The sequence below is a fragment of the Balearica regulorum genome, chromosome 6, assembly GCF_011004875.1.
Source record: "Balearica regulorum gibbericeps isolate bBalReg1 chromosome 6, bBalReg1.pri, whole genome shotgun sequence".
Taxonomy (NCBI): Eukaryota; Metazoa; Chordata; class Aves; order Gruiformes; family Gruidae; genus Balearica; species Balearica regulorum.
The window spans coordinates 24,079,069-24,100,631 of record NC_046189.1 but is presented as its reverse complement, the minus strand read 5'-3'; the positions used below and the strand labels follow the sequence as shown (position 1 = coordinate 24,100,631).

The 21,563-nt window shown below is 36.5% G+C and overlaps 1 protein-coding gene across 3 annotated transcripts in view; it reads right to left on the bottom strand.

The window, feature by feature from the left end:
• FAP (fibroblast activation protein alpha) overlaps positions 1-19,470 on the bottom strand; it is a 41,058-nt gene extending 21,588 nt beyond the window's left edge. The window contains exons 1-12 of one of the 3 annotated variants that reach the window (XM_075756814.1): positions 19,197-19,470; positions 18,841-18,925; positions 11,414-11,509; positions 9,419-9,513; positions 9,197-9,271; positions 8,959-9,011; positions 7,783-7,855; positions 6,070-6,190; positions 5,347-5,501; positions 4,183-4,286; positions 3,713-3,848; positions 265-309 (exon numbers count right to left, since the gene is read on the bottom strand). In XM_075756814.1, the coding sequence (XP_075612929.1) occupies positions 265-309; positions 3,713-3,848; positions 4,183-4,286; positions 5,347-5,501; positions 6,070-6,190; positions 7,783-7,855; positions 8,959-9,011; positions 9,197-9,271; positions 9,419-9,513; positions 11,414-11,509; positions 18,841-18,925; positions 19,197-19,202 (1,044 nt within the window). In that variant the 5' untranslated portion in view covers positions 19,203-19,470. The remainder of the gene's footprint in view (positions 1-264; positions 310-3,712; positions 3,849-4,182; positions 4,287-5,346; positions 5,502-6,069; positions 6,191-7,782; positions 7,856-8,958; positions 9,012-9,196; positions 9,272-9,418; positions 9,514-11,413; positions 11,510-18,840; positions 18,926-19,196) is intronic. The other 2 variants (XM_075756813.1, XM_010303015.2) reach the window with 2 other exon arrangements.
• Between the last annotated feature and the right edge of the window lie 2,093 nt (positions 19,471-21,563).

Here is a 21,563-nt window from a genome sequence, read left to right as displayed (position 1 = left end):
CTTCCCTCCCTTAAGTATAGTGTCTAATCAGTTGGTCTAAGATTTGCAAAAGGAGACAGAAAAAGGGTTTTTAAACTCAGAAAGCAGGTAGCCAGATACTATGCCTAACACAGCATCAACAGTCTCAATGCTACAGTGCAAAAGGTTTAAGCAGTAGTGTTGTATGACTCAGAATGGTCCTTTATATTTCAAAACACTGCTGTGAAGATGCAGAAAGCTGTAGCTTTTCATTAAATCAAAATAGAATATAACAAAAAAACCTACTCCGCCTGCCCATCCTGTCTGACTCTCTTCTATGTGCTGTTGATTCTGAAAAACAAAATAAAATGTACACTCCTTAAGAAGCTGAAGAATGATTTTATGGAGATTCAAAATCTTCAAATAAAAAATCTGTAGCTGCCTGTAAAAGACAATTTCAGAATACTTGCTAGGAAGGTTCAGTGACTTGAAGTTTGTCAGAGGTAAATAATATTACTGTATTAATACCATTATGTTAGTCATGTTAAAATATTATTTTTCAACAGCTGTCATCAGAGCTAAATAAAATCTAAAGTAATTTTTTAACCTTATGCAACATTTTCACTGAAAGCAAGAATTAAAAACTACTTAGTCTTAGGAATTTTTCAGTAACAAAAAGTAAAATAATTTCAGGAATAATATTAAAAATCTGTGTTAGATTCTCAGCTGGTTCATTTGACATATTTTCTTTCATTTCAAAGCTGTGATGTTGATTTACAAAAATGGATTATGTGAGTACTAGGTACATCTCTTAAAAGTAAACCTTAAAAACCTTAAAAATACAAGCCAAATACTTTAACTAAGTAAAGTACATAGAAACCAAGGGTCTCCATATTTGTGGCTCAGCTTAGAGATATTAAAGGGCCTCATTGTCAACACTTTTAAAAAATCTCACAAATAACATATTTAGAAAGAAGAATTAAGGATTGGCAAAGATAATGTAGGCAGCAAAAATCACCCAGATTATAATGGGATAATGAACATAAGTTTAGCAGGTCTTAACTCCTTGTAACATTCTTAAAGCTGATTTAAAAAAAAAGACTTATACTAAGCATAAATGGATCAGTATCTTCTGTACCTAAAGGCGCTTTTACATTTTTATTAATGTTTTAATTCTAAAGTTTCTAGTGAATTTTCAATAGTCAATGTATTTATTTTTTATCTTGCAAACTTTTCCTTATACTGTTCATTTAATATAGTACTTCTTTACAGTCTGAAATAAATTCAACAAGTTTGCTTTCTAAAAAATATTGTTTGCATTTGTTATCCTCAATGTAATCTCATTAGCATTCAGAATCATGCTTTCTCCCTTTCCACTGCAAACTGACTTATCTGAGCAAAAGTTGCAGGTGCTTGCCCCTTAGAAGACTGTTTAGTACTTTGCAAGGGCTCCACTGAGCTATTAACTCAGATGGATTTTATTTCTTTTAAGATAAGAAGAATTGGATGTATTGTTTTATATCTGCATCCTAAATTTATTTTCCTTTCTTTAAATTAAGGCTCAGATCTTGATGATATAATACATTTAGGATATATTTAACTTATCTCATATGAGTTCTATGGGATTTTTCTGTGTATTAAATTACTTACAGAATTTAATTAGATAACTGGCATCTTTATAGGAAATCCCAATTTCACAAATACATGCCTAGCTTTTACTCACATTAATAGTTTTGCTGAAGTCATATTGGTTTCTATGGTTTATTCACATAAGCAAGACTTGAACACATGAACATTTCTGATGAATCAACACTTTAGGAACATTTTGTAGATTATATTTTGTTATTATTTTCAAGTACATAAAGCCTAGCACATTTATTGTACATTAGAGTCTTGATTTGATCTGAAATCAACAAGAGAACTATTTTTGCCAATGGAAATGTACAGAGATATACTTTCTAACGGCAAATAGAGCTAATGCAGCACTCCCATCTGTTCACACTCCTTCAATTGGCCATTTGTGCAAACTTTAATGTGATAAAAGCATTGTATCACTGTATAAATATAGAATTATAGAAACGTCAGTAGTGACTCCATAAATAAGGTTTCAAGGAGAAATGCAATTAAACAAGGATCATGAACATGGTCCTGCAAGATGTTAAATGTTCTGGTCTGGTTCCAGCAAAGCAATTAAGCACATGCTTAATTTTAAACACATAAATAGACCTACTGAAATAAATACAACTGCTTACATGCTTAAAGTTAAGCTTGCGTTAAAGTACTTTGGTGGATTGTGGTAGAATCCTAAAACCCTTGGTTGGTTTTTTTTTTCTGTACATTAAAATATTTAGTTATTAAAATGTAGGTTACTTGGAGGTGAGACAGAGATTCAGTGCTCATGTACTTATAAAGTGGAACAATTATTTACTAAACACATCAAATGCTGCAGTAAATATGTATTTTTTTTCCTAATAAATTAAGATATTTCTCTGTGTAAAATTATTTCAATGATAATATTTTTGAAACAAGACCTTAACTTCCTTTTAAATTTGCAACAATTGTCGTATCATGGAGGAATAAAAATTATTTTCAGCTTGGAAATGCTGTGTCAATAAACTCTGAATTTACAATTTATCAGTTATACAAAACACTTTTATAAGTATTCTTGCCTTTTATTTCCCACTAGTTCAAGGTTTCAAGCCTAATGCTAGTTTTTATAGGTGTTCTGTACCATAAACTCTAAAAACAAGACATGCAAACAGCATCAATACTAAAAGACAATAAATGAGACTTTTGTACTAGAGTTACTGAAATTCATGGTTATCCTTTCTTTCAGGATCTATATGAACTTATCAGTGTCTACAGTCTTCAGGCTTTACAGGATCTTTTAAAGAAATTTTTTTTTTTTTTCAGAAAAATACATACGTAAGATCTGCATGTAAGATCTGTAACTACCTACATATAGGTACAGATAACTAGGCCGTATAAGCTATCCTTATGCTCAGCAGAACATGGTTTTCCCTCCAAACTGTCTTAATGATAAAATGACATATTTAAACAAAATGTAGAGCTACTCTTGCACTAAGCCTGACATTTTCTTTTCAGATCTGAAAAAGGGATTGGGTTTCTGAAAACTTGCTTGCTTTCTCCAACTGTATGAAGATACAAGATACAAGATAGAAGAATTTCTCCCTCCTGAAAACCTGCATTACTTTTAATCTGTATGTTATTTCAACTAATTTAACATCAACCATAAGGGACGTGATTTAGTCAGACTTAGGAAATTTCAATGTGGTATAGTATAAAAAGAGTTTCTTTAAGAAACAATCAAGATCCTATATGGTTCCGCTTTTGAAGATGAGGAAGCAAGAAGGAACTAAGCAACAGTATTGAAAGCTGCTCAATAGCATTCTTCTTATTTTTGTTGCTTTGAGTGTTATTTAAGTCTCACTAGAAAAATATTTTGTTGATTTTATTTCTTGCTGGTGCAATTACATTTTTCACCCTTCCCCCAGCATTTAAAATATTCGAAAAGGTATCACTGGTAGCTAAAAGATGAATGTGATCAAACACTGGCAAATACAATTATGGCAGACATACAATTATTTTCTAAAAGAATTCAGGGCAAGATTATACTTCTGTAAGTAAGTCAGAGCAACCTATGCATGACCAGTAGGGATTAAAATAGCTATGCAGATAGGATTAGCAAATGTTAGTTTCAGCAATGTTAAATTTATATTTCCAACTTTATTACCTCTGGACAGTCCCAAGTATTTGAATTTTCTCTGAAGTCACAAATAGCTAAAACTGAAAAATTCTGGATTCTCTTTAGCCATTGCACACAGATTCGACTATCCGTTACCCAAGTGAGCCAAGCAAAATAGTGATCACTAAAAAAATAAAAGAAAAAAAGAAAGATGTGGTGGTTGTTAAAAAACCAGGAATATAGAAGCATTGCTACAGATAGTATCCCCCATATTGCTCTGTGGAACACAATAGCAAAGCTTCCATTGTCTTAGGGATTTTTTTGTCCTTTGTAACAATGTGTCATATGAACAGAAAGAATCAAAATATGACATTTCTAGTTAGCTTCTGACCCATCTAGAGATGAATATAGCACTCCACTGTTAGAAAGAGAAAACAACTCAGAGATTCAAGCATTTACAAGAAATAGACAAAACCTTTTTTTTTTTTTTAAAAAAGACATACTTGAGGGCACACTACCTGGATGCTATGACTGCAGGAACTGGCACCTCCTTAGGACCAAACACTTCAGTGTTCATAGTGTCCACAACAAACACTTTAACAGTAGGATTTTTAGCCCCAGCCTTCAAAGAAAATGTATCAGGTTATTCAAATCAGGCTCTGAACAATTCAGATTAAGAAAAATTACGCTTTTTGCAGGAAAGGTGATAGGATACAAAATATGTATTCAGTTGGGTACAATAGGGCAAATGTGGTCTTATAAGATCTCCAAATGACACTATAGCAGTAGTATGTTACTTAACTTTTCATTATTTCATATATAAAGAACAGTCAAATTTAGTGTCTTTCTATACAGAAAACATGCTTCATGAGAAACAGCATTCTATTTGCAGCGTGGATCTTTGCAGCAAACACTACACTTAATTTTGCATAAAAATCCAGTGTATTCACATGATTACAAGTGCTCTTTGACATCCCAGCTGTGAAATAAAACGGTTTGGCTTAAACTGATTTCATACTAGCTTATTCATTGCATACAGTATTAGCTTTTTAATTCTCCTCCATGTGTGGACCACTCAGCTTTACTTTAGAACTGCAATGGAGCTGGCAGGTGAGTAACTTCTTAAGATACATTAACATGGTCACTTGCAATCATATGAACATGACACGTCCAGTCAGGAGAGCTCTCTAGTATATGCTGAAGAAATGCCAACCCCAAACCTTCTGGCCTTCTGGCCTTGAAAGCATTTAAAATCCAAAGCCCCTAGAGATCACAAAGCACTATGAACTGTGCAAATAAACTGAAGCTGTCATAGCCTTTATTCTTCAAAATAAAAAATGTCTCCTAATTCACTTACTGTAATGAAAAATAACAACCACATAGTTAACACATCACAATAAGTAAACTGAATTGAAAAAGCGAGGTTTGATCATGCAAGCATGCACTTTTGCACATGCTTTTTACTTACATGAGTAATTCCATTTATTTAACTGATATTATTAAATATCTAAATTTTTGAATGTACCTATATATCTTTTCAGAACTTGGCCTAAGTTTGTTTTCTTTCATTAATTTACGCCACAATGGATTTAACCACTGTAATACTACCAGCACAGTTAATTTTATCATTGTCATAACTCATTTCTCAACAGAAGGTAAGTCAAAAGAATGAGAAAACATACCTTTGGGTATGGGATAATTATTTTTCTAGGATACTGGTCCTCACCAAAATATGAATATTCAATAACTGGTATGTCTGAATCATTAAATTGTACATATGCTAAATATTTTCCACTTGGAGACCACCACAGTGCATATTTTGTCGCTAGCATTTCCTCTGAGGAGAAAAAAAATCATTCAGAATAGTTTATCATTGTAATCTATCTATCTTCTGATCTATTTTAGCATTCTACTCTTAGCAACCTAGACATGTAAAGAGAGTTATACTAAATAAATAGCACCAAACATATTGCAATACATGTCAATTCTGAAAGGACTTAAGAACGCTCAAAACAGGCACACAGATCCCATTTAACTCATTTGGGTTTTTCATGTATGCATGTGTTTATTTTTTTTAATTTTTTTTGATGCACTGAAGTGCCAAATTTTCACCAAAATTAAAACTTCCATTAAAGCTTAATTCCCAACCACTGCCTGTGTAGCAGAAGGAAGCCCAGTTTGTAAAGTTCTGATATAGTTTCAGTAACAAAAGACTCAGGATTTTGGTTACATCTTATGAATATAAAATACAGTCATCATATGGTAAACAAAATATGGGCATGAAGTAATCCTGAGGGCTCTAAAAATAATGTATCATCCCAGATATTTTAGAATGGATTGTGAGAACCAGGTAATCTAAACAAAGCATTTAACATGTTAGTTGTTGCCCTTCAAGATTTACTTACCTTCATAGACCCAATCAGGAATCCCATTAAATATTTCATTCTGTTTTCCATCACTAGTTAGTTTAATTGGAGCCTCTCTTGGACTTTGTTTCAAATAGATATTATTCTGATATACATATACCTAAAGACAAGAAAGTATTTCTTATGAGTATAGGCACCTATAACAGGGGCTCGAGTAAGATCTTCTGCAGTCAATGCTCTTATCTTATATGAAGAAGAAGACGTAACGAATACAAAACGGGACATAAACACTACACTAAAAGCCCTTCCAAATTCTGCAAGAGTAGGTACCTCAGTAAATAAATTATTCATTACAGGCCAAATACTATGTTCAACTATATCAGAATAAATCCTGAACAACTTCTTTGATTTTAATAAACTTCAGAGAATTCTGTGGCTAGCTTTGGTGTGGAAAATAATAATAAAAAATAATAAAAAAATCTTGGAAATTCATTCAAATCGCTGTGTTTAAGAGACCCTCAGACAAAGTGTTTTCTGATTTTTCCTTTTGATTCCACCAAAACTAGGACACAAAACCAAATACATAACAACTAAAATGAAAATAATTGAACTTTTCTAAACCTGTCAAAAGGCCTAGCTGATGTGAAATGAGATAAAAAAGGGTTTTACTCTGGGCTGGTTTGTTCCTTTCTAGTAAATTAGTTACCAAAAGAGAGTTCTTGCAACAAATGCTTGCAGGCCTTGAGTATCTCTAAATTTCAACGAAATGAACAAACATATGGCTAAGGAATCAGCACTAGAAACAGCACTCTTAGAAAATCATGTCTTTTGAAGCTGTAAGCATTTGTTAGCAACATCATTGTAACATTTTAACTACTTTCTGCTTTAAATGAAAAACAAAGCAAGTCCTAAAACTCTCAGATAAAATACAAGGGCTACTGTATAAAAATATCACAGACTATTATTACTAGGAAGATAGGAAACTATCTTAATTGGGTTCTGTCTTCAGAATTCTTGATAAAGAAAATAACAATATTTAATTTGAGAGATCTAATATTCTAGAACATAGAAAGAAATTCCTAATAAATTATCCATTCATATTTAGCCCACTCTAAATTTCTGAAATTAGTATGCTGTTTAGAACTTTTTCTTGCACAACTACTTTGTCAATACTGGATAAGTAGTTAAAAAATCACTATTATTGAGCTGATATACTTTGGAACCAAGAATAAAAAAGGTTTATAAACTTGTAACTATATGCAACAGGTCTATTATAACTACTGAGAAATACATACTTGGCTACCAAGTAGGTAAAAAAAAAAAAGAAAATAACATTTTTTTTTGTAATAAGAATCTGGCAGCCATTTCCTAGAGTAAAAATTTTAGAAAAGATTTTAAATGCTGCATCTCCAAATCTCCACAGTAAACTCATGTGTTACACAATGTCAAAAGAAAACACATTGGTTTTCAGGCCTTGAAACTACATTTAATCCTATATACAATTATGTTGGTCGATTCTTGGTAAGAGTCTGGTTAGTGAACTGAAACATGTAACGTAACTGCGAACACGAATTCTTCTATGGAGACACAGACAAGTTAAAACTGTTTCCTTTGTCATTCTTGCTCACAACCAAGGTTAATACACACAGGCCTGTCAAAAATATGGCCTAACAAAATAATAACCAAAGGCAAATAACTGTCTTGAAGCCACACAAAGCAAAATCATTCTAGCGCTTCATTATCTTTACTGACCAATTTGTGTCCAACGGGTGACCAGGATATATACTGAATTTTATGTGGAAGCTGATTTTCTGTTACAAAACCACTAAAAAAAGGAAAGAAGTTGAGATGGCTTTTTGCGCACAGTGCAAATGGATCATTATACTGTACATTCATATAAAATTCATGAAGGGTTGTATTTTCTAACAGCTTATTGTTTCTGGAGCAATGCAAAATTAAGGCAGGCAGTAAGACATGCAGTAATGTGATGGTGTGCACCAGTGCTCCTAAAGGCTTGCAACTCAACCCTTTGAAAACATATTCAACAGCCTAAGAAGACAGCCTTATCTCTTTATAAATACTACACAAGCATCTACAGTCATTTGCTCTATCTGCAGCCTGCATTACAGTCTCAGCAAGTTACTGGGAAATGTGAACTCAGGATATAGCACACTGAAGCAAACATAACAGCAGCAGTTACAACATTTGTTAAGGATGACGACCCACATGCAGTATCTCTCTACTCACATTAGCTTGCAGCAACCTTTTCCTGTCACCTTGAGCCAACCGTTTCCCAAGAATGGAGCAGCTCAGTGCAGCCCCTGTTGCTCAGAACTAAGAAGCATTTGGTCATGCTGCCACTTATGACATAAAAAGGTGACTAAGGAGGCCAATGGCCTCCTTTGAACTTGGGTGGAAAGAGGGGTGGTTTGGGGCAGATCTTGGGAAAGAGACCAAATGCCATGGGAGAAGCTTTAAACCTTTGAGGAACCCAAAATGGGCTGTTACAAGATCACTGAAGCACTAAAGGACATGTGAGAGTTTCAGGAAAGCTAAAGATTAGATTAACCATAAAAAGGATGAATTAGACACCAGAAGGGCATGGAAACATCAGGTGTGAGACTGAAGTGGACACAAGCAGCCAAGACAGGGTGGGAGAAAATTATGCAAAGAAGAAATAGAGATGAGAATCTTGAGCAGTGAAAGTTTTAGGGCATGAAATATAAACCAATCCAGATATCCCGATGAGTAGATGAAAGGACTGTATGATTTTGTTATGGGCCATTTTTTTCAAGCAAAAAAGTAACCTGACAGATTCAGGCTAAAGCAAAGCAGGGTGGTAGTCACTATAGAGCTTTTCGGTGGAAATGCAAGCACATCACTACAGAGTATTCGCCTTAGCTCTCTGTAAGAAATGTCAGGCCTTACCCATATATAAGATCATAAATGTGGTATGATGCTGTATAAGAGTATCTCCACAGCTGCAAAAAAAGCAAGAAAATGATATTATTAACTTGGGAAAAGATAATTTAATTAAAAATAATCAGCTGCCTTTTCTCAGCCTTTCTCAAGAAAATACCAAGAAACATTTATCCATGGCAACCACAATCAACAAAATACAAAATGAAACCAAACATTTCATCGAGTGAAATAATAAAATAATTACCTTTGAATAATTGCTTTCCAAAGCTATGAAATACTTGTCTGATGATAACACATAATTTGAAGCATTAACTTGTTTCTGAAAGATTAAGAAATAGATTAGATTCTAGTAAAAAATCTTTAAATAAGAGTTTGATGAGTCAGGTTTTGATCCACTTACTTTTAAACTGGTACTTGAAATGCAACTGCATTTTACTGCCTTTTTATTAATTGAAAAGGTACATACCATTGTGCTGTTAGTCATGATGGTAGTTGGGTAGTTCATTTCGACATTGTAAAGAATAATATCATCTTCTGCAGACTGATGAAGATATTCATTATCTTTATAAACAAGATAAAAGGGCTGTTACCTTGCACAGAAAAATTATAGAACAGATCGATTTATCAAAGTATTCACACTCCTGTCAGTGAATAGACTTTGAGCAAATATCTTTTGGCATCTACATAAAAAATGCTCTTCTTCTAATGATGCCAGAGTACAGACTTATCAACAAATGGTCTTCAGGATTGAGTACATTCTCAAGATTACAGACTGCACACAGATCCAGCTAGTTAACTTATAATTAAATGCCAGATTTTATTCTCAGTAATGTCTGATCAAGAATACCAGGGACAGACACATTGGAAGACCAGTATCATAATGTAAATGTTTTAAAGAAAACGTTTGAGATCTTTGCTTGTAATTCCACCAGAACATTCTCATTTGTACAGATTCTGCAGGTAACAGCCGTACCATGTAACTGACACTGCATAAATGATACTACCCTTACTCACACAGGTCCCAGAAAGCAAGGGTGAGTGGCCTTCAATGAGAACAGAATTTAACCCTACCTGTGCTCAAGATCTGAGTCATAGTTTGACAGAGAATGAAGATCAGAATTTTAGTTTCACATCATATTTTCACTGCTATAAACAGAGAGAAGGAATTACATACTTGGTGTAGCTAAAGAGAGAGAGACTTTAAGTTTACAAGCAGCCTGAAACATTGTATAAGGTGTTCATATTTAGGAAATTAGATCACCCTTGGATCTTTTGAGCACACTGCTGTGATTTTTGTAACAGCATTTGTGGTGATCTTAGGCCCCCTTAGGAAGAGATATTCAAATTTAACTCCTTGCTTCTGAAGAAAAATAGGCATATGGAATGCTGTAGGCATGACTATCTATGGAATCTATGGCATGACTTTTGCTTGAGTTTTGTAACTGTTAAGAGGAAAGATAAGTCTAAGTGAGAAGGATATAAAGAAGGAAGGAGAATATTAGGTTTAGGTGACATGCTGCCTACACACTTCAGACAGAATTCTAACAAATGGTGACCTAATTTTTAAATCATACAAGTGATGTCAACATACTTCAAATTGCTAATTGTAAAACTTGAACCGCTGCTAGCAGTGTCCTGAAAGGCTTCAGTTCAGTTCTAAAATTGTGGGTTAAAACTAACTTAGTAAGACTCCATGTGAACAGCACTATGTTTCTTGTTTCTAGTCAGAGAATAGTAATTGCTTGAGGCAGTGCATAGATACGAGTGACAGTAGTGTGTGCTAGAATATAATTCAATCTAGCTCAAGCCTTTTGGTGCTGCTGCAATTCAATGATAAGATTAGTATTTCAGCCACACACACACACGTATATCAGCAGCAATTAACTTCATGTCTTTATCTTCTACCTTAAGGCACTTGCTTAGAAACTCAACCTTATTTTTCATGCAATGCATTGGAACTCAGGAAATTCAGCAGTGTCAGCGTTTCCTTAAATGAGATAAGAATAGTTGGGCTCATTGCAGAGCTAGGTACTACTGAAGACAAACAGGGCCTGTAGGACAGGCTACCTCAATTATTACAAATGGTAAGTGAAAAAGTTCTGTGACAAACACAGAAAAGGAGATGATTGCTTAAGAAATGACTGACACATTGACATATTTCTTTCACTTGCTGTGATGAATATGACAGCAAAAGAAATAAAACAGTTAAGGTCTCTGTAAAATTATAGTTTATACTTGACTTAAACATGTCTGTTGAAACATCAAATACCTGGAATTTCTAGAATGACTGACAGAAGAGTAAATTTCAACCATAAGTTTTGACTAGTAGATTGTTTAATTTCATAGTTAGCATTCATTCACAATAAAGCTGGAAGAAAAATACATTTCTGAGTCTGTGTAAACCAGTCTGGAAATACACATTAGAAAGGCTTATGTATGTCTGAGAAAATGTTTTACTTACCTGACACCCAATATGGAAAAAATGTTTTATATTGGAAGTTTCCATTCAAATAGTCCTCCAATGTAAGAGCTCTGGGACCATCATCTGTGTTCACAGCTAAGAATAAGTCAGAAAGTTTCTGTTAATGCAACGCTGTGAAGTTATAAAAAAAAAAAAAAAAAGAAAAAAGGAGCAATTACTAGTCCAATATTTCCTTTTTTTCTATATTTAGCACCAGGGAACAGTGAAGATAGATAGCATAATCCTGGAGGTATGCAGAGAGTGGGCAGAGCAGAAAGGAAACTTCTCTGTTACTGTTCTGATAAGGTCCTTCAGTCTCTGAAGGACGCATCTTCAGGAATACAAAATTAGAAACTAGACAAACTATTTCACCCAGTCATTTATTCACGCAGATGTATTTACTTGTAGAAACTTTGAGTCCAAGAAAAGTATTTTCCACACAAAAGACAAATCAAAGGTTTTTTTAAAGCATAGGTTTCATGAACTTGTGTTTTAGGTAGAGACAACTATTTTAATAGGGACTTGCACATATTCGCAGAGAGTCAAATGACAGGATGTGCATACAAACCCCTACTGCCAAATTTTAAAAATGCCTCATCAACCAGTGTTAGAAGATGGACACAAGGCTTGCAAAACAATCACCATCCACATATATTTCTTAATAGCCACATGAAAGAAATAGATGAAGTTATGTAGGTAAAAATAATGCTGCAAAGTAATGAATGAGTAAGCCCAAACTTCAACATTTTATTTAATGCTGAAAAAGAAAATTGGCAATGATTCTAGAAAGAAGACAGGTACTCTGACATTTGATTTCTGAGCAGATCAGACAGTTGCATAAAAATAATGCACAAAATTATGTTTGGTTTTGTGGTTCTTTTCTGACTATGTTTCTTCCCAAAGCTAAACACCTTAAACTAGGGCAGATTTTTAAAAACAGAATTTAAGGAGAATCAACTGGATGAAAAAAGGATAATGCTGAAAAAGCTGGCTCACTAAGTGCATGGAAAAGAAAAATGTCATTATAAAATGGTAGAAAAAAGCCAACACCCCCCCCGCAACTATGGAATTCACAAGAGTACTCAAAATATTTAATCCTCAAAAGACACAGGAACATCTCTGATAAAGGCCAGTTTTTAAAGTTCAATACCATAGTAATGGCAGCTTCTAAGTCTATGCATTCTGGATTCTATGCTTTTCTCCTTTAAAATCAAGGGGACTTTTGCCATGTCTTCAGAGGTAGTGGGGATGCCACTATGCAGCCTGGTAGGTCTCTGCCACTTCCCCTGTTCCTTCAGAGCTCTCAGATGACAGGCAGATAATCAAGATGATTCATTGCCCTCAGGTTTCATATCATGCTCCATCACTTCCTCATTACAGATGCCCTCTCTCTTAAGATCACACTGACTTCCTGGGAAATGTTTCTTCATATTCTCTTCTATGCTACTTTGTAATAATACATATTTTCCTCTGCTAAGTGACTATTACTTACTGTAGAATACACATGTCAAGTTGACTGTTGACACTAGCCTTGTCTGCACTAATGCAGAAAAAAGCTGTCATGAGAAATAAAACTGAATGCCAATCCACAGGCAAAAACATACCAGTATAAACTCTGAGCTAGCAATATGCCCAGAAAAATCCCAAGAAGTTCAATAACAAATTATCCCTCTTGCTAATACCATGACTATATATAATAAATCCCTTGATACATTAATGATAAGCACAAAAGATGGCAAACTCTTAAAAAATGCATAGAAAATAATTCCAAAGAAGAATCCACTTCTATTTATATTGAGAGGCGATTAAGTAATCACTAGTTTTCAGTTTAAATTCTCTAGCTGAATATGCCTATTAGCAAAAGAAATCCACTGTCAAGATCTATTTCCATGGTTGCATGTATAGAAGGCTTAAATTTGCTGTCCTGTTTGATACTTTAATCTGGTAAAATTTCCTGGTTTCTTTTCTCAGCTTAAGAGGAGTTTTTACTAAAAAGACAAGCAATATCACAAATGTCTCATCTCTGGTCTAATTTTCACAGCTCTAATTTAAACCTGTATTCTGTTAGCCATCTCACCCTTACATACTTAATATTCTGTGATAATTTATAATGACTGCTAATGATTTTCAAAATGTGTCTAGTCCTATCTGAATTTCTACCAATGGACTGCAAAAAATGTGAACACAACTATTTCTTACTTGATTACTTATAATTTTGAATGCTTGTTTCTAGGCAACAGAAGATATATTTAAATATTTTAATTAGAAGCAGCATCTTTCATTAAAAGCAGCATCTCTGGATTGAGAGCAGTCCCGAGGAGAAAGACTTGGGGTGCTGGTGGATGAGAAGCTCAACATGACCCAGCAATGTATGCTTGCAGCCCAGAAGCCAACTGTATCCTTGGCTGCATCAAAGGAAGTGTGACCAGCAGGTCGAGGGAGGTGATTTGCCACCTCTCCTCGGCTCTCGTGAGACCCCACCTGGAGTACTGTGTTCAGTTCTAGGGTACCCAGTACGAGAAGGATCACGGATCTATTGGTGTGAGTCCAGAGGAGGGCCACGAATATAATCAGAGGGGTGGAGAACCTCTCTGATGAGGACAGGCTGGGAGAGTTGGGGTTGTTTAGCCTGGAGAAAAGGTGGCTCCGGGGATACCTTAGAGCAGCCTTCCAGTACCTGAAGGGGGCCTACAAGAAAGCCGGAGGGGGACTGTTTACAAGGGCATGTAGTGATAGGACAAGGGGTAGTGGCTTTAAACTGAAGGAGGGTAGATTTAAATTAGATATTGGGAAGAAATTCTTCAGTGTGAGGTGGTGAGGCACTGGAACAGGTTGCCCAGAGAGGTTGTGGATGCCCCATCCCTGGAAGTGTTCAAGGCCAGGTTGGATGGGGCTTTGGGCAACCTGGTCTAGCGGAGGGTGTCCCTTGCCCATGGCAGGGGGTTGGAACTAGATGATCCCTTCCAACACAAACCATTCTATGATTCTATACTTCTATGATCTTTAGTTGTTTCCTATAATTGTTGCTGATTCTTTCTTCTGTAACTAAAGACTGGTTAAATAATAGTATTTGAAATCTCTGCTCACAGAACAGATCCTAACATGAAAAGTACTTTACATGTCTGCTGCACTACATAGACATTGATTTGGATGGCTGTTGGTAGGCTTCGTAAGTTCTTTTGATGTGTTTCATTTCTCCATGAAATAACAAAGATGAAAAAAGATGCCCAGGGACAAAAAGGAGGCAAATAGCAGAGCCAACCACAGAAATAAAAGCTTACCAAATTTCAACTTTGCTCTTTTCCCTTCACCACCTCCCTGTCTCAGTTTGAATCCTTTATGGTCCACTTGCATTCATTTACAGGGTGCAGTTCTGTATTTCTCTGTGCACTGAACTGGTTATTTTGCTGCACAGTGTAACTGTTTTATATATTCCATGATCATAATTATTCACTTATGCATTTGAGTGTGTTCTATTTACATGTATAACTGTGGTGATAAAAGCCTGTAAGCATCTATTGCCACTGGCTTTATGCAGATACCTTCTCCTTTACTGTTCAGTTCACTGTTGTGAGAGAGCTTAATAAAACGCGGAAAGCAGAACTTTCAATTCTGAGCAGAACTCAGAATAACTTTATGCACACCAATCCATCATTGTGAAATTCTGTTTGTATTATGAGGATTATTCCCTTTCAAAGATTGGATGTGGGTATGCCAACACAACCCTTGCTTTACATTTCAAAGCCCTGCTGGCTTATCCCACAACACGGTCTAATGTGCATCCATATAAATTGTGTCTACCTCTGCCAAATTAAACCAAGTGTACATAATAATCAGAAAGTGTTCTGGTTTCTGTATTTGTTATTTTTATATATATTTTTATATATGTAGCTGTATATATGTATTTATATGTATTTAATACACATGTATTTTTATATGTATTTTATTTAGCATCCACTGCTAAATAGATTACTTGCCAAAAGAAAACTGGTTAGCATCTTAAGACAGCCAGCTTTCAGATGGTATTATAGTCTGCTTCGGGACTAGAATGTCCACTCTCATCTCTGTGGGCTGATGCTGAATAGCTAAAGCACAAGCTCCTTCAACATTTGCAGGCAGACAGCCTTCCACTTGAGGAAATCACAGCCCAGTTCAGCATCAGAAATTAATTCCAACGCTCCTGATCAGAAAGATTTTAGCATGAATTCCTACCAATTTTTATGCAATTTAAAGTACCAAACGGAAGAGGTATTCATTAGTCTAATCCATCTTAATATTGTTTTTTATTACTCCGTTCTAATAATCTTATGGTAGATCTCTGCCACCAGCATACAGATCACTGTGGCTAGGTTTATACTATTACTTAGATCTGAGCCTGAACTCGTAGCTAAGACTGAACCACCAGATTTTGATGGAAGCACACTTTCACAGTAATCTATTGATTTTCAATTACAAGAAGCTTCAGCAACAGCTGAGAGTTTATAATCTCTGCTTGTCACTTGCCAGTTTTGATAGATGGCCAAGAAGATGAGAATTTCTCCTTAACTTTATTTCTGTTTTAAGTCAAATATCCAGGCACACATTTCAATTAGAAAGCAGCAACTAACAATTCCATGCCAGCAACTGAATTCCTGACTGGAAGCATTTTTCTTCCACTCCACAATGTTGGAAGCTACCCTGTTTGACTTTGCATCAGAACAGAGGGAGGCATTTATTGAATCAGAAAATGGATTTGGCTGGGGTGTAGCAAAGAACACCACCAGTTCCTGAGAAACTGGCTGCTCAACACTTCCTGGCTGAGAAATATGCTCTATCACCTAATCTGCAACATCAGAGAACTGAGGTCTTGGTCTCAGACCTAGGTCAAGTGTACAATGGGAACAGAAACATTGACAGGCAGGATTCTGGATATTCATTAAAAATAGCAGAAGAAAAGATTAATTTGAAGCCTAAGCATACATTCAGTTAATTGTAACTCTGCCTGTGGTTCCACTATTGCTTTTCAACTGCAGACAGGTAGTTTCTTTCTTGTTTATGCTGCAGAAGAACAGGACTAGGTATACCAGTGTACAAGGGAAAAGAACCTGTCTGAACTGTTTAGAGTTGGGTTATCGTAGTAAGGGAAATCACACAGCACATTCCTAACTCAAAGAAATGTCAAGACACTGTCATTAATTTCTTAGGCATAGATGCCATTCACTATATTGAGATTGCCTGCTTTGCTTCTCTCAGCCTCACAGAAATTGTGTAATAACTGCAACTATTTCCCCCTAACTATCCTCTCCAAACAGAAAATTATTTTCCAGTATAATTTTTGAGAATTTTTCACATTTTGATACTCTTCCATGTGTAAACCAAAACCATCTATCACATTTTGAGAAGTTTGAAGAACATGAAATTACTGGAAACTTAGCAGACAAACCCAGAACTAAATATTTCTTCGAGTTCTTTCAGAATTACAGATGACACTTCTCTTTGCTGATTTCTTAAGCAGAAATTTAGTCGATCTGTGTCTATACGTTTCTCATATGCAAAGAATTGTCTTTCTAGGTTGCCACATCCTTCCAGTTAAGCAGTAGTAAAGGTGGAATGTACAAACAGCATTCCATCCCTGTAGCTATTTCTAGTCTGTCTTCAACTTGCAAAATTTGTAACTGCAAAATTATTTTATATTTCTTCCTTTTACAACTGATCAGTAGACTACTAAGAATTCAAAAAGTTTTAGGCATTTAAACAGATAAATGCAGCACTTGCAGTTCCATCTGAGAATAAGAAGCCATAACCAGACGTGTTCAACATAATTGTGTATTCTACAATTGTCTAAAATGCTCCTTCAAAAGCATTCTGTAAAGGAATTCTGTAAGGTAAATTCTTTATCATCCTACTGGATCTAAATGTTATGTCTGATATGGCTGGTTACCAAACTGCTATTCCAAGAAACCATAGAGATGAAAAGACTTCGTAAGGGGTCAGGTACTAAAGAGGCTCAGACTAAGACCCAGTGAGCTGGTATGTGATAACTTCAGCAGCGAAAAGTGTATTCAATTCCTCCTACAGTACCTTCTTTAGCAACTTCTTCAGGCTGCCAAACTAATCCTTGGTCTCCAGCCTCTTTGTTTCATCACTGCTCTTCTTTATTTAAATCTCATAAAAATATTTTGCCCTGTTTTAACATGCAGACTTGGTATGAGTAAGTCTGACTTGATACCATACATTTATCTAGTAATGAAAGCTCAGATCTGACCATGCTTAAGCTAGCCAAAAAATCTGGCATTGACAGTAAAAGTCAAACCTATCACTCTGAGGTGGAATCTCTTCCTGGCACTGCCTCCCACCTTGATATAATCTATCCTCATCTTCACATGCTGCATAACAGAATCAACCCTAACTACTTCAGAAACCTCCAACCCCTCCCTCAACAAAACAACCCGTGATAACTATGTTCCACAGAAATATCAGGTAGGAAAGAGATTTCACCTTTCACAAAACCTGCATATTAACTACGGGACTTAACTTTCACAAGACTTAAGCAGATAGATGATTTTATAACATTTAGTTGTAAATGCAAAACTGATTTCTTCATCTCAGTTACCCTGCCAGCACATGAACAAAGAATAATAACAGAAAAAAAACCCCTTTAAATAGATACTATAATATAGGCTTTTTATTACTATTTCAATTATTTCATTGGCATTCAATTAATCTGCTATAGTGAAAGGGACATGCCAATACTTATATTGCCCTTACTATGCCTCTATCAGAGAAAAAACACCATCAAGTTGGTGCCACTCAGGCTCTAAATTTCAAACCACATTCACTTCAAACTTTACCAGAGGACTCAGCAGACCACACTGTGTTGATTTACCTACAGCTGGCATAATAATACTGGAGCAAACTATGCATCCCTATTTTATACAATGCTGACTTTAATTTTCAAATGCAATCTTAAATATGTTCACAAATAATTCATCATACTCTACCTACAACAAAATGTTTAACTTGTAATTGGATAGCGAACTTCTGTAATTATTACACAACCATTTAAAACCAAATACAAGTTCACCAAGCTAAAGGAAATTACTAAAAGTTTGTGAGAGTCTTCTAACCCCCAACATAAAAAAATAACACAATATGAGGAGATCTGAGAATTATTTTTGTAGTCCTGTCTAAGAATATTATATAACATGCACAACAGAGTTAATTCAAATGCTTTTCACTTCAAGGAGTTCCTTGTTTCAACATCTGCTGGCATTTCAATCCTACCTTCAGGATATTGCAGCTGTCAGTACATTTCTGTAAAGTGTTAAAGCCATAACAATACTGACAGGACAATCCTAAAGATGATTTGACAAACATTTGTGAACTTTAGAAGCCACAGTAGCTAAAGATACTGTGTTTTACACTACATTAGATTATAAATGCCTTACCTCTTGATGGAAGCAGTATAATACACATAAGTAATAAGGAAAGCAAAAGGCATATAACCACACCAAATATGATTTTTAGCTGAGTCTGCAGGACAGAAACAAACAATAATTACATTTATAACATTGCCTGAAGCACACTTCTATGGCTTGTAAATAATTAAATCCTCCCACCGTCTCTAACTGCCGTAAGCCATCCAAGCAACAAACAAAAAAGTCCCTTACATTTGAAAAGACTTCCCTTTCCTTTTTCTTTAAAACAAATACTTTCACATCAGAGCCTGGCCTTGTGCAATAGCTGACAGTTTAAAACAACAGATGTAAATGTTACCAAAAGCTGAATTCAGCAGCATACAGACCTTCATTTTCCGCCCGTATTCTAAAAGAATGTAAATTCTCTCTTCTGGGTGTTGGTCAGTGGATCTAGGAGAGAAGTTTGAAAAGGCAGTGTCTGTTTTCACAGTTGGAGGCCAAACCTCTGGCAGACTTTTTTTTCCTACATACTTTTGAAAACTGCGCCAAATTTCAAAGGGTTTCCATAAAATTAGAAACAGGCTTTCGGGGAAGTTCTTGAACCAGAAATGGACAGTGGGTGGCTATAGGGGTGGTGATTATATACTTCCTATCAATGTGAGCTGTAACCAACATCTGCTTACGCTAACTTAAAGGGTTTATGACTCAACAGTTACTTGATATGTACTGTTTTTCCCTGAAAAGTATCTACTGTGTATTTTGGCAATCATCACATTCTCAGGACATAGTCATGACCTTATTTCTACTCTCTACAGAGAAATCAAAAGAAAATCGATTGGCTTTATTGTTTATATATAATTCATGTATGTTTACTTTCTGAAATAATAAATGATGGCGTAAGAATGCAAAACACGAAGCAGAAACAGATATCATTTAATGTCTTCCACATGTGAGGAGAATTCCTTTTTTTCTCAGAAAACTATAAACTTCTATAGGCTATGTAACAGAACTTAGAAAAGTAAGTATCTACTAGCCCAGTGCAAATTCTGAAATAGTGCTTAAACCACCAGTTGCACGTATTTTATTTAGCGCACTGAAATGAGGTCAGCTGAAAACAGGGAAAACTACTCTTGAGACTGCAGTGTCGTTACACAAGAGATGCCTCAGCAGAGAGAAGAAACGCTCAAAAACGGAAATAAAAGTATGCCGTGCTCATTACACTGACTTTACTAAAACATTCTTACTAGTGGTGTGCCTCAGCGCCGCTGAGGGGAGTGCTGGGCGGGAGGGGAAGGCGCGGCCGGCCGCTCCCTGCTCGTTCCCCTCAGGCGGGTCTCCACACGGGCCATGGGCGCTGCCGCGGGGGAGCGCGAGTAACGGTCGGAGAGGAACAGGCACGCTGCCCCCTAGCGGCCGCGCGCCCTGTCGCGGCGCGATCTGGGCTGAAAAGAGATAGAAATGTTCAAATGAAGCAACATTTTCTGGGGTGATAGCACCGTTTCCCCTGTCCCTGCACAGCCCCGTGTCCTGCTGGTACCCGGGTCCCTCAGCAGTGCTCTGCACTGTCCCCTCCTTTCTTCACTGCTCGTTGCTTTTTCCCAGCACCCTCTGTGCTTTCAGGCTTCCTGACATTGCTCGGGAAGGTTGGATGCTCTTTAGTGCATCTCCATGCGCCCTGCAACGCACAATGGCTCATTAGCCATGTCCAGGTCTCAGAAGGACGATCTCAAAAATGAAATCCTTCCAGTCCTCCTACCACAGAGCCAGTAATCATTCTTTCAAATGATTAACCTAAGCATGAGACCGGGCACATTTCAGATGTGTTACTAGGGGGGAAAAAAAAAAAAGGCAGTCTCGTACCCTTTATAGTATTCATCCAGACAGCATGCTGTGAGGAAACACCAACCAAAGACTTGTGCAGTGCTCTGCCCCGCAGCCATGGGTTCAGGCTCTGTGTTATGTACAGGGATGGCAGCAGCTGAGCTGAGCTACAGAAACAAAGCCTTTGAACAACAAAGCTCATGAAGGGCCTAGAGCACAAGTCTTATGAGGAGTGGCTGAGGGAACTGGGGCTGTTGAGCCTGGAGAAAAGGAGGCTGAGGGTCGGTGTCTTCTCTCAAGTAACAAGCAATAGGATGAGAAGAAATGGCCTCAAGTCATGCCAGGGGACATTTAGATTGCACATTAGGAAAAATTTCTTCACTGAAAGGGTTCACAAGCATCGGAACAGGCTGCCCAGGGAAGTGGTTGAGTCACCATCCTTGGAGGTATTTAAAAGATGTATAGATGTGGTGCTTAGGGACATGGTTTAGTGATGGACTTGGTCAATGGTTTGGACCTGACCATCTTAAAGGTCTTTTCAAACCTAAATGATTCTATGATTCTATCATCCACTTCCTGCCTGTAGCTTCTCTGCCATTTCACCCAGTGCCCACACCAGAGGAGGTGGCAGTGCCTGCACTGGCAGTGACCCTCCCTCAGATTGGCCTCCATAGCCTGCTCGGGGCGGTGAGGCCCAGCCGCAGACCCAGGCCTGGCTCAGCTTCCTTCTCGCTGCTGCCTCAGCCTGCATGGTAAATGTTAACTGCCAAAGGCGGCCACAAACTGACAGAATATATGCTAGGTTTGACATGACACTTAGAGACTGATGACTGGAAGTTGCAGGTTGGGCTTAGGCGTTGTTGATTTTGCATGTGGAGTCTGCTGTATCACCTCATCTTTCTCCCTGCACCAGCCCTGTATTTCTCTACTGT